The 18,065-nt window shown below is 43.5% G+C and overlaps 1 protein-coding gene across 1 annotated transcript; it reads left to right on the top strand.

Moving 5' to 3' along the window:
• The first annotated feature begins 1,382 nt into the window (after positions 1–1,382).
• Positions 1,383–16,828, top strand: UBLCP1 (ubiquitin like domain containing CTD phosphatase 1). The gene is made up of 10 exons (XM_018558142.1): positions 1,383–1,665; positions 7,866–7,957; positions 8,184–8,269; positions 9,669–9,784; positions 10,089–10,187; positions 11,066–11,103; positions 11,769–11,867; positions 13,279–13,395; positions 14,420–14,547; positions 16,540–16,828. The coding sequence occupies exons 1-10, from the start codon at positions 1,488–1,490 to the stop codon at positions 16,568–16,570; spliced, it is 984 nt and encodes a 327-aa protein (XP_018413644.1). The 5' UTR covers positions 1,383–1,487; the 3' UTR covers positions 16,571–16,828.
• Positions 16,829–18,065: the final 1,237 nt, after the last annotated feature.

Raw genomic sequence — 18,065 nt, forward strand, 5'->3', positions numbered from 1 at the left:
TGAATTGTAACCATTTATAAAAGACCTTTACAACAAAGTTGTGTGGACAATTGACAGCTATGAAAATATAACTGGCCAGAAATGTATCCTGCTGGTGGGCAACTCCGGCCCTCCAGCTGTTGTGGAACTACAAGTCACATGAGGCATTGCAAGACTGACAATTTTAGACAGGACTCCCGTAGGCAGAGGCATGATGGGATTTGTAGTGTTAGCACAGCTAGAGGGCTGGAATTGCCCTTGTTCTGTCCAAACAGCGCAACTCATCGAAATCAGCAACCAGGTCACTTCCAGCGTGTTGCCAGCAGGAGATTTGGACGAGTTGGCAGTAGTGCGGATGCATGGGCACCTGTAACAGCTTGGTGCTTGTAGTGGGTTTTGTTTAATTATTTGGAATACATAGGATGTTGAAGGGTGAATTAAAAGATTCACCCTCGCAGTAACATCCTATGTCAGACATCTCAACCTGCAGAAAACTCATTTCAGAGAGGTGGCTTCACCGGTTACTGCCCCCCACCAGGATCTCACCAGGGCTGCGTGTGTGTGCCAGGCTCTCTGGGTGATGCGGGTGGGTGCCAAGCTCTGCGGGTTGGCATCGGGATCTCCTGGGAGTGCGGGTGGGTGTCGGGCTCCAGGGATATATGGGCGTTGTGGGGCTGTACTTTCCTGTGTCTGTCTCTGTGGACAGTGGAAAGGAGGAGATGTGGGACCAGATCAGAGAACACCGACACAGTCGAATTTGCTGACCTCAGCATCTGCGCTTGCGCACAGACGGGATATATGAGGAAACAGGCATTTATTTACAAAGTATCAATTTGTAATTGTTAATTGTGAGCGTTGATAATATGCCATCCATGGCAGTAAATGATGGATGGCATTCTATGCACATTCACAATTAATATCGTAAGCAATTACGATTACGCTGCCTGAGGTCCACAGCAAGAGTGGGAACTCAGGCAGCTGAACTTCTTTAAAAATGTAAAGGATCGGTGGCCTTTAGTATGGAGGCATTTTTATGAGTACAAGTACTCCTTAAAAAGGCATGTATCAGCCCTGATACCGATACCCATGCATGAGCTTTTATTTTACAAAAGAGAACATAACATTGCATAAAATGAGATTAAACATTTCCATATGCTATCCAAAACTAAAAAAAGAAAATGGCTATAAAGTTTATTAAGCAGTAGTATGTGAACAGCCAGCAGTCAATGCGTTGAGAACAGTAATATTTTAGGAAGAGTGAAGGCAGCCCACGTTTTCACTCAGTGCATGGCACACTACGGCAGCGCGGCCATGTTGTGGTTGGCAGCAAATGACAGAACCCGGAAGCGTTGCCGGGGGAACCGAGCAGCGCAGCCAATGACGCGCATAGGACGTCGCTCGTGCGTCGCATCCGGTCTTTGCCGGTGTGTTGTTGTGTCTTGCCGGCTGTCCATGGAAGTGGCTCGGCTCTGATGGTGTAGCGCTCCGGGAAGGGAAAGCCGCCAGCAATGGCCGCCGAGGCAGATAAAGACATGAACCTGTCGTTGATCATCAAATGGGGCGGCCAGGAGTTCCCTTTGTCTGCCCTGTCTGAGGAGGACACAGTGCTGGACCTGAAGCATTCCCTGAAGAGCCTGACCGGGGTGCTGCCAGAGAGGCAGAAGCTTCTGGGACTCAAATACAAGGGTGAGCTGGAGGCTGGCTCTCATTGCACTATATCACCTATTACTTGCAGGGCAGGAACCCAGATCAACCTGGTCTGATCCATTCTTTGCTCCCCTCCTCATCAGAGTTCCTGGTGCTTGAAAAAAGTTCCTGAGTTAAAGAGACCCTGTCACCAGCCATTACTTAAACAAAAGTCTTCCCATGAGATTATATGTGTATGTATCACATTTAATCCCCTGTATAGACACCCAAAAGCTGTGAGACTGCTGCTGGGTGCCGCCATTTTGAATGTGATGTCAGCAGCCCCGGCATGGTCAGAGCTCTCACTTAATTAACGCTCTATGGCAAGAGTAGCCAAACTTTGGCCCTCCAGCTGTGATGACATTACAAATCTCATAAGGCAGTGCAAGACTGACAACCATAGGCATTACTTCAAGAGACAGATGCATGCTGCGATTTGTAGTTTTACCACAGCTGGAATGCTGAAGTTGGCTCTCTCTGCTCTAAAGTTTTCCTCTTCACTCCTCTACAGACTCATCCATAAAAGTTTGTCGGGAGGGGTGGTGGAGCTGGGCCAGCATAGACAGTAATTAGACACCCCCAGAAGAGAAGATGGCTATGGCATGAAATTGAGGGGGAGGGGGAGGGGATGGGGGCTGTGCTGGGGAATTGACTCTTCTGAGAAAATCACATTTTCTAGCAAGTCCAAAGGCGCATTGCAAGTGGGAAAAAATAAATTCTGGGAAGGCCAAACACTGCATTTAAAATAATTGATTTTTCTGAGCCTTCACCAGTCATTTTTCAAGTTAATAACAGTCTCTTCAAGGATTTTGTTTTGTAAGCAGTGACGTAAGTTTACCTTTATGGATGACACTGCTAATTCTGTACCACCCCACCTCCTTGACAGTCCGCTTCTTAATGGTGGCACTTTACCACCCCTCTAAAGAGAGAGACTAATGGAGGCTGTCTTTGCTGGGCCTCTCCTTTTGAGAATGCTAGTTGGCTGCCTTGGATAGAGGATTGGTTTTCGATGACGTACTGGACAGTTAAATCCTTGCTGGTTTCATGATTTGCTGCCTGTATCCCATTGGGAAGATTTCCCTCAGAGATGCGGTCTTCTACAAAGTGAAGGGGAACTCTGCTCTTAGAGAGTTGTCATAGTCTTCCCCACATTCCTTGATAGTGGTTATCAGGATAAATCAAGGCTAGACAAATCCCAGGAGCCAGGTAGCTAATATTCCTGGGATTTGTCCCGCCCTGATAATGGAGCCTACATTTTGAGGGTTTTCTCTAGTTGTCAACTAAAGAAAAAAAAATCCTGTTGGGTCCTGGACTGGACAGACTGGCTCCTAAATTCCATATAAATTTGTCAACCCTAGGGATACTTAGAGGGTATCAGTCAACCCAGTATGTGTATATATAATGTAGAAAACATATCAGCACACAATCCAGAGGTGCTCCACACAGTAGCAGAAGTATAGCAACCGTTCGCTAGGTAATCAGAGGTCTTCAAACCGTGGTAAATGCTTAAAGTGACACTAAACTCAGGGGTTAAATCTTAAAAATGCGTTCAGGTACCCTAAGTATTAACAAAAATGTATCTTATTTGTGTATCACTCAGATATGTACATCCTCAAATCATCTCTGAATTGGTGGTGACACTGTCCTTCCTTGGGGGGTGGGGGGCTACTTTTGTTCCTCATGGTCCTTGTGTATGTTGTAAAGTAGCCACCACTCCATTCTCACTCCCATGATGGACTACAATCTTACCTTTTTAATTTACTAATTTGTACTGGGATTGTAGTCCATCACAGAAGTGAGCTTGGAGCGGTGGCTACTCTACAACACACAGGGACCATGGGGAACAAATGTAGCCACCCTCCAGAAGAAAGGGACAGTGTCAGCACCAATTCAGAGATGATTTGAGGATATACAGCTGAGCACAAATAAAGGTCCAGTATTGTTGATAGTTAAGGTACTTGTATGCATTCTTAAGATTTAACTCCAGAGTGTAGGTTTGGTAATACTTGGGTTTCAGCAGGTTGCGGCCCGCCTATCTCAGAGCCTTGAGAAACCCAGTTGAAATGTAGGTAAAATAAATCTACACTTTAAGCGTTTACTTCTGTTTGGAAGACCTCTGAGTGACTGGCCTTTTGCTCTCTCTCTCGATACTGTAGATGGATATAATGTCCACACACACTTTAATGCTTGCACAGACATTTGTTTGGACGAGAACTGCTTTTCTCCCCATTTAAATCAATTGGAATGGGGTGTGTGGTTTTGTCATGGCGGCGTGAAGATGCACTTCTTGGGAGTTCTGCACTGAAAGATTGATGTTCTAGCTGACTTTATTCTGAATTTTTACATGACTTAAGAACGGAAAACACACGGTACTCACGGGGATCCTCGCCTCGCCATGATCTAAGGCTTCTTCACTCGTGAGGCCTCCGATCCTGTTCCTTCTTCTGCTCCTTTGATGGCGCCCATGTGAGCCCCATGCCTAATAAAAGACAGGGCCGTAACCACCGGGCCGGTGGTTACGGCCCTGTCTCAACCGTCTGATCACCCGGCCTCTCCAATCCTGACGCCAAATCTGCAGAGTGTGCACTCCCCACCTAGCCCTCCATCTTCCCGACAGTGGCATGCACGACCTTCTCCCGCGTTTGTCTACCAAACGTGATTTGGAAAATATGGCTTCCTCCATAGTTGAGGCTCTCAAAAAAGAGTTGCAGGATCTCACTCACCGCCTCTCAGCTGTGAATGAACACATTACTGTTGTGGAGACCGCCACGTCCTCCCTGTCAGGCAGAGTGGAGGCCTTGGAGTCGGACTAGGATGCATCTTCTCTCCATGCACTTACGCATTGATGACTCAGAGGAATCGAAGAAACAATTGAGGCTATGAGGCATACTAGTGGATACATCGGGAGTCCATCTACGGTACACTGTTTCTGCTATTCTCAACCAACTCCTGGGGAAGCCTTATGACGCGGAATTGGAACTGGATAGAGTGCATCGGGTCCAAGGTGCCCGCCCGTTCTCTTCCTCAGCCCCCAGAGATGTCCTTTGCCGGGTGCACTTTTTCAGCATTAAGGAGCAGATGGCCACAGAAGACTGGCGTCAGGGTCCTGTGGAGTTTGACGGTGCCAGCATCCATGTTTTGCCCGATCTCTCCCACCATACCCTCCACATGAGGCGCTTGGTTTGTCCCCTGTTGGACCTTATCTGCACTACTACTGCCACTTATTGCTGGGGCCATCCATTCCACTTGATTGTGAGACGCGACGATTCCACATTCCAACGCCACATGCCGGATCAGCTGCCTGCCTTTTTTCATTTTCTGGATACTCCGTCTGTAGACGTTCCCAACTGGCTAGAATTCCCGGATGACCTCTCTGAGGCGGTACCTCTTCCATGTGAAGCACCTCGCAGGCCCCGGAACCGTCTGCACTCTTCCCATCGTGAGCCCCCTGCTCCTATCCCTATAGGCCGGGAACTGTAAACGGGCTCCCTGCATCCGCGGCTGTTTAGCTACATCCCACCGCTCACGCTGTCCTTGGAGAGACAAAGGCCCCTTACCTTAAACGCTGTTTTTGATACTAACCATTTACTTTTACAGGTCATTTTCCCACTCTATCCTGCCCGAGGATGAGGGATCCCCAACGTTGTGTTCTGTTTGCTGCTTGTTATGTCACACTGTATTATTTGATCTGCTATGTTGGATAGGATTGGCTGGGGGCTTGCCTCCTGTGAACCTGCTATGCATTGCTTGGGGGTCATGGTGTTGGGTGATCGGGCCAGTGCCAGGCCTTTCTTCCCTTCAGTCCGTGGTGGGACGCTATTTGGGGGAGGGGGCCCTGGCGCCTTCTGCTCCTGGCGATGTGACGGGCTGGGGCCGTGCATGCTACTTTCCTGGATCCCGAGTTCTCTATTCTGTCCTTTGGGACGTTTGTTCGTTTAGCTACCTGACTGCCCTCTCATTCTCCGGCTGCTGGTACCTGGACCTTTCTGCCCCCCTCCTGGGATTGCCATGTTATAGAGAGCCTATAGAGAGTCTTTTTCTTTCTGGCCCGGTTCTCTTTCCCCTTGGACCCGAGTCCTGGTCTATTCGAGGGAATTCACAGGCCGGGAAATAGGAGAGCAGTGCAATTCTGACCTCCACTGTCATGTATACCTATTAGTCTGGGTCAGATTTCAAGAATATTATGGACATTTCTTGCAGTCGCTCTACACGAGTGACTGCATCTCCCCACAGTTCTTTTTAGATTTCACGTTTACACCCACCACTTAGGTTGGATCCTTATTTCCTAGGATTTGAAGGTGTGTTTTTGCATTTGCACTGGCTCTGTGCCTAGTTGTAGTTGTTCTTCTCGTGTCCTCCACCCACCCGTGCGCCTTTCTTCTACCTCCTTCTCTCCCTCTCTCTTCCTTTTTTTTCCCCTTCTCCTTTTCTTCTCTTCTTCCCTCTCTGACCCTCCCTGCTTGGTCCCCTTTCTTCTCCTCCTTCCCTGCTCCTCTTTCTTGTTTTCTCCCTCCCTCTCTTCCTTCTTCCCTCTCCCGTGGGCTCAACCTTCCTCGACACCAGCCTTATAAGTCGTCTGAACTTTACTACGTTCATTGTTAAGGCGCTGAATGGCGGTCCAGACTCCTGGTGGATCTGACGAAAGTGGGCACCCATGTTGCCTTCCTTCAGGAAACCCATTTTACAGTGGATAAGGTGCCTAGATTGCATAACAGGGACTTCCCGATCTCATTGTCCCTCTCCCTTTGCCAAGTCTAAGGGCGTAAGTATTTTGCTCTCCAAATCCGTAACTTGGACCTTTTGTGACCTCAGATGTGACCCGGAGGTTCGGTACATATTTGTTAAGGGCTCTGTAGGAGGCGCGGTAGTTACATTGGTCAATGTTTGCCCCTTGTGTTGGCTAAATTTCGGGAACTGGTGTTGACCCGGACGGAACCTAATGGGCTTTTACTCTCCAACCTCCGACAGCTCCTTATGAATGGCTGTCGTTCCCTTTTATGAGCTCTCAAATAAACCGGGAAGGCTGTACGTCTATGCATGACTGACGAAGTCACGTATCGATGTAAAGTACGTAGGGCTGAGCATTGGACAAAGTCTTGCATGGATGTAACGTACGTAAGGCTGAGCATTCAACGTCACTCTTCTCAGCTGAGCCGGACGGACGGGAGTCCCATTGCACCCATAGAATTGTACTGTGGGTCCATTGGATATTTGTTTTGTGCCTTTTGTCACCTGTGACATTGTAAGTACCTGCTTTTATTGAATACATTTTATTTTTTGGACGATACGCACTATGTCCTCCTTTTTATATTTTCTCTCCCTTTTTGAAATGATGATGTTATTTACGAGCTGAGAAGGTTATCTGGTCTTCATTCATACGGGATTCCCTCCCCTATTAAGAAGGGAAATACGCTTTGAGACCTAGTTCTTTGGGTCTACCTCCCCAGGTGAGCACCGTTCCAATTTGTGCATTCACTGGGTGGAGGTGAAGGTCTGTCAGGATTCTGTGGCAACTGCTTACTTGGAAGTTTGAATCTATCTAGTGGTGGACTATCTCCTGCATTTGTTTGCATGATTATAATTGTTGCACATTGGACTTTGTTTTTATCACTTTGTCCTCCATCTTTTCATGTTTTGATGTGCTTTTTTGAATATATTTTTTAAAGCATATACTTGTATATCTTATCGTTTATATCACATATTTCACTGAATTTTATATATTTATTCAGCTCGGCACATGATTGTTATACATGTTTTAGATATATTTTTATTTATCTTGAGTGCCAAGTAATGCTTTATTTGCATTTATTTACTGGCGCTCATCACATATTGTTTTTATATTTATTCTTTGATGTCCGAGAGTGATGATGGACGTTACCATGTTGTATTTTACATTTCTACAATAAAGCTGGTTTTGAAATGAAGAAAAAAAAAAATCAATTGGAATACAGAAGCGGCTAAGGAGGTCTGAAGCATCTCGGGTACAAGCTGAGTTCACCTGTAAACGAACTGCTTTGGTCTACATACTAAAGCTATTATAATGACCATGTTACATGCTGTAGTCCTACGACTTTAAATAAGACATACATGGGTCATACTGTTTATCAGCTGATGTGGGGAACAGTCGAGAACCTCTTATAATACTCTGTGTCTAAATAAACAACGATCAGTAATTTTGTTTTGTTCAATGTCTTCTACAGGCAAGCCAGCAGAAAATGATTTAAAACTGGGTGTCCTAAAGCTCAAGCCAAATACCAAGATTATGATGATGGGAACACGTGAGGAGAGTTTGGTAATACAAGCTACATTTTCTTTACATGTCGGGAAACATCACACAAACACACACTGAGGGAGAGAGATAAAACAATTGGTAATTTTCTTGGTGGAACACTTTTGCTCCACCAAGGGTAGGTGATGCATTGCACCAAATATTCACTGTTTTTCAGCATTTTATTTGAATGTATTTACTGACCTTTTCTGGTATAGTTTAAATGTAATCTTTTGGTACATTTCTGCAGGAAGAAGTGATGGCACCACCTCCAGAAAATGACGATGTTATAAATGACTTTGACATTGAAGAGGAGGTAGTGGAGGTGGAAAATCGGTGAGTCTTGTTGTTTGCATATGACAGCTAAATCCTAACTGCTGGTGGTATTATATTGCTGTACAGTTGTAGGTTATACTGTACCATTGTTGGCAGCATTTTTATCTTTTTCCTAATGAAATGGAGGGATTTTCCACAAAATATATGTATTTGTTGAAATGTATAATATGATAGCTATGCAAAAATGAGAATTAAAACAACTTCTCACTGAGGCAGTGCAAAGGGCAGCAACAATACCAACCAAACCGACTTCAGATTTCTATATTCAGCCTATGAAATATCTCTTCAGATTGATTTTTATGATATATTGAATTTTGTGCATCATCATATCTCTTGTACTGCCTTATTGGTTAAACACCAAATTGTAAGGCTGCGGATTGCCAAGAGGCAGAGCTAGCCATACGTGTGGCTGATTCTGCAGAGTTTTGTACAAGCTGTCATTTCTTTTGCTCCAGAAAGAAAGATGCTTGTCTCAACGAAAGTAGGGATGCACCGATCCCTGTTTTTCGGTATCGAGTACAAGTACTGATATTTTTTTTTTTCGTTACTTGCCTATACTGCATCCCGAAGTACCATGGGCCTGGCTTCCTGATTGGTCAGGAAGCCAGGCCTGCCTCGCAGTGTTGCTAGGCTGCGTGAAGACAACTTCCTAGCCAATCAGGAAGCTGGGAGGCGGGTCATGACGTGCCACCCGGCTTCCTGATTGGTCAGGAAGCCAGGCTGCCTAGCGACAAGTGAAGCCGGCTTCCTAGCTAATCAGGAAGGCTTCCTGATTGGCCGGGAAGCCGGCTCCATGCTTCCTTGTGGCACTGACCAGAGGTTCCGATATCGGAGCATCTGGGCGAGTACGGGTGCCAGTATCGGTGCATCCCTAATCTAAAGATTTATTTCTCTCAGCACATCCCGCTGAGACTCCTACTGCTAACCTGTTTCACTCCAAAGAGCTTAATCGTACGATGGAATCTCAAGAGATTTCTTTCTTTCTTGGTATGGAACATGGAACTAAAGTCATTTTTGGCTCCTTTTATCTCTTGTGCTTCACTATTGGTAGAGAGGTTGTCCATCATGGTAAGAGACCAATACTGAGGCAAGGGTGGGACCAATCACATTTTTAGGAATGTTGAAGTGCCTGCTTTATACATATTTTGAAGCTTCAAAATGAACACAGGTTTCTTTTTGTAAGTACCGTAGCTCAAAACCAACCCAAACTCTCATCTTTAATTTGGATGGGTGCTGTTGGGTTTGTAATGTCTCTCTTCCCACAATGCCAGCTCCGCCTGACCATTGTAGCCCTGTAGAATGACCCTGCTCTCTGCCCACAGTTTGACAGTTGGTGGGACTCAAAGTCCTACCATGAACTCCTTCACTGAAAACCATTGCTAACTGTAATTCATTGCAGAGAAGAAAATCTGGCTAAGATTTCACGCCGTGTCAAAGAATACAAAGTGGAAGTCCTAAATCCTCCGAGAGAGGGGAAGAAGCTGCTTGTTTTAGATGTCGACTACACTCTGTTTGGTTAGTATGTCCCTTCCTTATTTTACCATTCATTCCCGTTAGATATGGATTGCAGCTCTTCCTTCTGAGTGCCTCCTCGGTCTCTGAACTGTTTATACACATGGCAACTTTCTGAAAGTTAGAGAATGGGCAAACCATGCACCCCACACCACCACCCCACACCACCAATCTACTGCTCAGGTCTCAGCAACCCACCATAAGGTCTGAATATTATTATTTGTGATGGCATTGCTCTGTGTCATTCTTGTTTACTTTTAACTTCTTTCTCTGCCGTCTCTTAATTATCTTTCTTGGGCTCTTTTAGATCATCGGTCCTGTGCGGAAACTGGCCTGGAGCTAATGAGACCATATCTGCATGAGTTTCTTACATCTGCCTATGAAGATTATGATATTGTAATATGGTGTAAGTCATTCTGGGCTGTTGTATGTCCCTAACGTGCTTTTTGTTTCCTTTTACTTACTGTTTCCATTTCCCTTCTTTTTTTCTTGAGACTTTTTGTAGAAAAAAATAATTTGAATTGTAAACCAGACAGTCAAATGACATTTTAAGAACCCATTACCTGATGATCCTCCTAGTGCCATTTGTTATTTTTCGATGACTGCACTGTTTCTGCAGTAAAATCACACAGCTGTGTTGTCATCCTGTGGACAGGGTAGTCTTAGATGCACATGTAGTTTTAAATGGACTTTAATTTCCTGGTTTGAATCTCGGCCAGGACACTACTGCATGGAGTTTGCATGTTCTCCCTGTGCTTGCGTGGGTTTCCTCTGGGAGCTCTAGTTTCCTACCACACTCCAAAGACATACTGAAAGGTTAATTGGTTCCTTTCTTAACTGGCCCTGTGTGTATGCATGTGAGATGGGGACCTTGGATTGTAAGCTTCTTGAGGGCAGGGTATGGTTTGTAAAGCGCTGGGTAAATTGTTGGTGCTATATGAATACCTGTAATAAATAAATAAATAAAATACAAATTTAAGCCTAATTCCAGCTAATACTTTTTAAACAGTTACAGTAATGTTTTTGTTTTTTTTTAAGTTTGAAAAAAAAGTACATTCTGTATCTCAATGGAACATTTCTTCTGAGATATGTTGCGCTGTGCGCAGCAAAACAGCCAAGCACTTGCCTATACTTTGTATTCACGGGCTCTTTGAACCCTTTCAGCAGCTGGTAGTGGACCTGCTCATTGTGCACTGAGGCCCATGCTAGCTAGATTAGGGCGATCTCTTTAATGACTGTCTGTACAAACCCTTAACTTTCATGTTTTTGTTTTCTTTCCTCTAGCTGCAACAAGCATGAAATGGATTGAAGCCAAAATGAAGGTAAGAGGAACTATAACTATAAGGTTTATAACAATTTCCAGTTGTTTTTTCTTTTTTGTGTTTTTTTGTTTCTTTTTCTCAGTTATACTGTATGTAGTTACCATTCCAAAAACCACTTTAGAGGGCCACTGCACACATTTTAGTTACCGTATATACTCGAGTATAAGCCGTCCCGAATATAAGCCGAGGTACCTAATATTTAGTGTGGGGGACTTAGCACCTGTATTCTTATCTCCCTAACATAATAATGCTTTTCCCATCCACCTGGGAGTTTTTGGGTGTTCCCATTCATTGTTGTGGGTCTATAAATTAAATGAGAAAGCTTTAACAGGGAAAGTGGGAACCACTTATAATTGCCACAGCGGGTGTGTAGACTCAGGAACTCAAGCAAAGCAATCTCTCCAGTAAAGTTCCCAATAGATATTAACTCTCTAACAGTTGCCAAAAATGTCAGTTTTGGGTGGACTGGTCCTTTATGGATTATACACTTTGCTGTGCCCCTATGGCCCCACCTACTACATTTTCCTGTTTCTCATGGTTAATCTTTACCCATGTGTGTATTTTAATGAAATGTGACATCATATCTATGTATCTGATGTTATTCCGTTTTTGAATCACAAAATACTTCTCTGCGTGCTTGTTACAATGTTGTTCTTTTCCTCTAGGAATTGGGCGTCAGCACAAATGCCAATTATAAGATCACTTTTATGTTGGATAGTGCAGCCATGATTACTGTCCACACACCCAGAAGAGGTCTCATTGATGTAAGTCCTTTCTTTGCTGTGGGATTAGCCACTTATACTTTGTTTTGTGTCACACTTCTCTATGGAGCCTTTAATCCAAGAAATAAAACAGACATCAGTGCAATTACAGACGTAATGAATTTCAGTCTTATTATTAATTTGCTGCAGGTATAAAGTGCAGGCACCTCCAGTAGCCTCTGAGACCTTGCTTTTATGTCATTCTGACAGTTCTTAATAGTGCTAAAGCTTGCCCACCCCCTTGGGTTTCCTGCATCATATTCCATTGGTCCAGTGAGGCAGCCCATCATAGTGATGGATCATTAGTAGTGTGTGTGTTGGGGGCAGGTTGTAGCAGATGGTACTGCCAGGCAGGGTAGAACAACTGATTTCACTTTAATGCCGACCCCCACAGCTGCTTATACATTCCTTTCATTCACTTGAGCAATCAAAGAGAAGAACCCCCATGTCAATTCCCTGTTGTGACATGGAGCTTACACAAGGCCGTGAGAACTTTTTTCTTTTCCCCATGTGACAGTAATGGGTGACAAAGCAGGCAGTCACCAAGCACCAGCACTGTCATGTGGTTGGATGCAGTAGATATTCCTACTCATGCCTAGGAGTGAAGAGAAGGCGATTATAAGCAATTGCGCTGGCCAGAGTTACAGTAAGCCTGTTGCTTTGTCCTGCATGTGCAAAGTACATGTTCACTTTAAAGCTACCACCAGCACTGTCAGTAAGATCTTTATTCGGAGGTTTTTAGAATGCTTACTGAAGCTGATGATTTTTTAGACTGGAGTTTACAAGATTAACAAATTGCCTGTGTGATCGGCACCTGAAGCTGGTCATACCCTGCTGCAATTTTAAGTCAGCAGGTTCGAGCACTGTGTGGCCCCCCTCAGGGCCGCCTTATGTGAAAGAAGTCGATTTTTTTTTTAAATTCTTGGCTGAACAGTGACTGCAGTTGTCACTGTTCAGTTATTCTAATAGCGGCACGCCTGCCGCAGTCAGAATACAATACCACAATGGGGACAGCCTGATGCTGTTTATCCTGAACGGGGGAATCAAGTGTATTTTCTCATTTAGCTCTTGGGGCTGAATGAGGATAAATAGCCAGTGTATGGCCAGCTTCGAAAGTATTCAGCTTGGTATCAGTTCGGCTTTGCTGTCATGTATTACAATTGCTTGTTTATTGATGGGCAGTAACAATCATTTCTGCTATTTTTAGATGTCATTTTGGCCATTTTAGGTTCAAATTGCCTCACCGGCCTTCATCATTGTGCAGCCTGTGGTCTCATTTGTCTGTCAACTCAGCTACAGTAGGGAAGAGTGGTGCCCTCATGTCAAAGGCTTCTGGGGATTGTTTTAAGAAATGACTTTGAAGCAACAAGCAGAACCAAAGTCTTGTATATAACACTTTTTCCTTTTTTAATAGGTAAAGCCTCTTGGAGTAATTTGGGGAAAATATTCAGAATTTTACAGTAAAAAAAATACCATAATGTTCGATGATATAGGAAGAAATTTCTTGATGAATCCCCAGAATGGCTTAAAGGTAAGTGGCATTGTTCTGGTCATTCATTCTTAGCTCTTTGGAATGGTTCAGTCTCTCGCTGCTTATCCCTATAAAGATAGTTAAGCACCTGCATTATGCTTATGTACTTTGCAGTATTGTTTAAGAAACTCTGCCTACAATTTCTTGTGTGACACAGTACTCCAGTGATGGAGTGTATTATAGGACGGTCACATTAAAGGTCTGTCCTAAACCTGTGTTGTTCAATTCTGTTTGACAGTAACGATGGAAACTCTCTTAGGTTGCTCTGTCAAAGATTTTGCAAGAGAGCCCCAACTACCTCACCATACAGTGTAACTCTAAACACTCTAATATCTCATAATCTCAGAATACAAGGCATTCTCTGGTTGGAGGAGGGGGCGGGGTTGTGACATCTTCAAAACTAAAATAGAGAAGTTTTGGCTGGAGTTGGGCTTTTATACATGTAGAACAGAGGCAGCAAAAAGTGCTAAATTCTTCAATGTAAAGCTGACCTGGGGATGTTATTTTTTACTAGTTAATGTGAGACTAAACTCAGGAGTTAAATGTTAAGATACATTTTTAATCCATTTCTACTCGTCTGTAGATCCTCAAATCATCTCTGAATTCATGCTGTGAATTCATGCTGATACTGTATTTCCTTCTGGAGGGGGCCTACTTTTGTTCCCCATGGTCCCTGTGTATGTTGTAAAGTAGCCACCGCTCCAAGCTCACTACTGTGATGGACTACAATCTCAGTACAAATTAGTAAACCAAACGTGAGATTGTAGTCCATCACAGGAGGGAGCTTGGATCGGTGACTACTTTACAACACACACAGGGACCATGGGGAACAAAAGTAGCCACCCTCCAGAAGGAAGTACAGTATCAGCATGAATTCAGAGATGATTTGAGGATCTACAGCCGAGTGATACACAAATAAGATACATTTTTGTTAATAGTTAAGGTATTTGAATGTATTTTTAAGATTCAACTCACTTTAATATTGTACATAACTTCTTTTTTTTTTTTCTCTTTTCGGTAACAGATCAGACCTTTCATGAAGGCTCATTTAAATCGGGATAAAGATAAAGAGCTTTTGAAACTATCTCAATACCTTCAAGAAATTGCTAAACTAGACGACTTATCAGATCTTAATCATAAACATTGGGAAAGGTTAGTATTCAGTTTTATGGATTTAATGTTATTTCTGATTCATTATCGACTATAACTGTAAAATGTAAAAGAGAATGTTAAATATACACACAGCTCTTCATGCTAACCCATATAGCACTAGAAGATGGCCAATATCCGGCGGCTATGAAAGTGGCATTAAAGCAGAACTTTGAGTAAAATATTCCTTAACTCTTGCAGTGGGGCTATCCCTGCACTGCAAGGGTTAATTGCTCATTTTTGTCTAGGGTCAAAAATAAAATAGTTATACTCATCCGATGCTCTTAGACCGGACACTGAAGCCCCTCTGCTGCAGATATCTAAGGTCCCTGAGTCATCATGTCCTATAGACTGTCCCTCTGCATCCTCATGTCCCATATACATAGGACGTGAGGATGCCAAGGGACATACTCTTGCTGCAGTGGAGGAGGAGACCGACTGGAGCGAGCACTGTCACAGCCGGCCAGCTTGGATCAGATGAGTATAATTTTTGTTTTGACCCTAGGCAAAAACGAGCATTTAACCCTTGCAGTGCGGGGGTAGCCCCACTGCAAGGGTTACTAAACTTTTTACCCAGAGTTGTTCTTTAACCACTTGAAGACCAGGGTATTAGACCCTCTTCCCTTCCAGGCCAATTTCCAGTATTCAGCGCTAAAATACATTTATTCCGTCATGCAACGCTGTACTGAAATTAATTTGATATAATTTTCTAGGGACACATAGAGCTTTCTTTTGGTGGTATTTCATCACCATTGGGGGGTTTTATTTTTTACTATATAAAGACATAAGTACCAAAAATTTTGACGCAAAAAAAACAGTTTTCCCTACATTATGTTAGGAAACATTAATTTTTACCCAATGTTTTTGGTAAAATGTAAAAAAATGGGTTCACGTTCGGTAAATGGACACCAAGCATGTCAAGCCTTAAAATTGCGTGTGCCCGCGAAACTGCAGAAAACTACAATACCCAAAATAGCCACAGGTGACTGTTTACAAGCTTTTACTGCTCATCAATTTAGTGTTAACCGTGATTTCATGATCCCAGAATAATTGCTTGCACTGCAACGTTTGTGGTGATATTTAACATGTACGGCTCAATCGCATTTTTATTTTAACTTTTTTTTTTTTTTTACTTTATTGCGATCACCTAGGGGGTTAACAAACCCCCTATGTGACAGCACATATACAGTGACAGGTCCTCTTTATGGAGACATCAGAGGTCTATTAGACCCCTAATGTCACCAAAGAAGCTGTTGAAGCAGAGATTTGCTTCCTCAGCTACGCTCCGGCTACAGAAGCTGAAGAAATGAAAGCTGAAGGTGGAAGTGATGTAATACACATCACTTCTACATTCAGAGATCGGAGGGGAGATCAGCGGGAGGATGTGTGCTGATCTCCATTCAGAGAGCCAGCGTGCCGGTCCCAGCCCCCCACGGGGGACAGTGGAGCCAGGCGGAGGGGGGAAGCACACTTGCACTCAACATACAAGTGATCGGACGGCTCTATAGCCCCCCTGAACGATTGTAAAGAGCCATCGCCGGCTGTTTTAAATTTTGTCCGTTTCCCGCGTGTGGGGAAGGGACATCTTAATACGCCCACTTGCATTCAAGAGTGTCCCTCATAGGGGTGGATTTTTACAAAATGCAGCAGTCTTCAGAAGATAGGATACATACTATAATACATAACTAATGTATTTGGCGCTGTACCCACCAATTTAATATCTCCGAAAACAGTTATTTTCAAGGCATACCAACTGTTAAGGTTCCCTGCGTGCTTTTCAGCTTTCAACCAGAGCTTCAAGCCCTCAAACGGCTTGTGTCATTGTCATAGCTGATCACATGTGTAGCACCATGACACCTGCAATACAAAAAGAGGCCAAGATGGCGCCTTCCTTGGCTGTAAGAGATGGGATGATTTAGTTCTGGTTTCAGCTGTAAATATTTCAATGGTCATGTATGACATAATATTTAATAGCTTTCTCATTTTTGTCTACAGATACCTCTCAAAGAAACTAGGTCAACAGTGAACTGTTTCATTTAAAGGCTGTGCTGCTTGTACAGTGTATTTTAGCTGTTACATGAAATGGGAGAAGCCAGGATGACGCTTGAATTGTGATGGCCATGTTTTTTTTTTTTTCCTCTATAGCCACTAAACTTTTTTTTTGTTTGTTTTATATAAAAACCTGCCTTGCTTTAATTCACCTACAACACAAATATCCAAGCCATGTGTCACTTCTCTGTTCCATCTTCCCTCCATTCTGATCATTCTATTTTTTTATTTATATTTTTTATATGGAGTTCTTCCAGTTGTCCCATGTTTTTTTCCTATGTTTGTTTAATGTGTTTATATTTTTTATTTGTTTTCTCCTTTTGAGATGCAGGACAATTTAGCATAATGTTTCATTTGTAGGCTGGACAAAGACACATATTGAAAAGATGAAGATACAAAGACTAAATGAAATATAGCTTTGAAAAATATCAATAAAGTTGAAGATATGGTCTAAATACCTGGTTTGCTTGTCAATGTAATGGAATAAAATGGATATTTAAAGGCAAGCCATTATCATTGCATACACAGTTTGTTTTTTCCACTGTCGGCTTCCAGGTCTGCACCTGGCTTGAGTGAGTGAGGCTTCTCCCACCAAAGCAGCAAGCACATCAAAAAGTCTTTAAAAGAGACCTATAGGGTACACCATTTTTGGCATGTTTATTATTATTATACAGGATTTATATAGCGCCAACAGTTTGCACAGCGCTTTACAATATAAGGGAGACATTTCAATTACAATACAATTCAAGACAAGATGGTAAGGAGGGCCCTGCCCGAGGGCTTACAATCTAATAGGAAGGGGGGAATGATACATGAGGAGGTAGCTGTGGGGATGAATTGTTTGAGAATGTGATGTTTCAGTGGTCAGGTTGAGGTGGGATAGGCTTCCTTGAAGAGATGAGTCTTAAGGGATCGCCTAAAGGCAGTCAGAGTAGGAGATAGACAGACAGGTTGGGGTACAGAGTTCCATAGGATGGGAGAGACTTTAGAGAAGTCCTGGAGGCGAGCATGGGAGGGGTTTATGAGGGAGCTGGAAAGTAGAAGGTCATTTGAAGAGCGGACGGTTAGGGTGATACTTTAGGACAAGGTTTGAGATGTACCCAGGGGCAGAGTTGTGGATGGCTTTGTAAGTACCGCAATCGCACTGCACTCACCGAGAACGCAGGGAGGGTTTGAATAAGCGATCCAGTGCGTTCATGTCTTAGAACTCTGTGTGGATGGTGTGAACGACCCCTAATACTGCTACATATACTGTAGCTTGCACTTGTTATCTCATTGTGGGCCTCTTTGTGAGCAGTTCAACGCATAGAAGTGAAGTGTAACATCCGAGGATTTGTAACTCCGCTCCTTTAAGGTGGCCATACACTTTACAACCATCGCAAGACCTTAGTCTTGCGATGGTTGTAAAGTAATTTAAAAAACGTACAATCTGCCCATCTTGGACAGGCAGATCGTACTTGCGATCATCATTC

The sequence above is a fragment of the Nanorana parkeri genome, unplaced genomic scaffold (genome assembly GCF_000935625.1).
Source record: "Nanorana parkeri isolate BGI_ZX_2015 unplaced genomic scaffold, ASM93562v1 scaffold14, whole genome shotgun sequence".
Lineage (NCBI taxonomy): Eukaryota > Metazoa > Chordata > Amphibia > Anura > Dicroglossidae > Nanorana > Nanorana parkeri.

Excerpts from the sequence above, each read along its gene's own strand:
- UBLCP1 (XM_018558142.1), top strand. The coding sequence starts at position 1,488 with ATGGCCGCCGAGGCAGATAAAGACATGAACCTGTCGTTGATCATCAAA. Across the intron at positions 10,188-11,065 it reads TTATGATATTGTAATATGGT|CTGCAACAAGCATGAAATGG; the intron begins GTAAGTCATTCT and ends TCTTTCCTCTAG. Across the intron at positions 13,396-14,419 it reads ATCCCCAGAATGGCTTAAAG|ATCAGACCTTTCATGAAGGC; the intron begins GTAAGTGGCATT and ends TTTCGGTAACAG.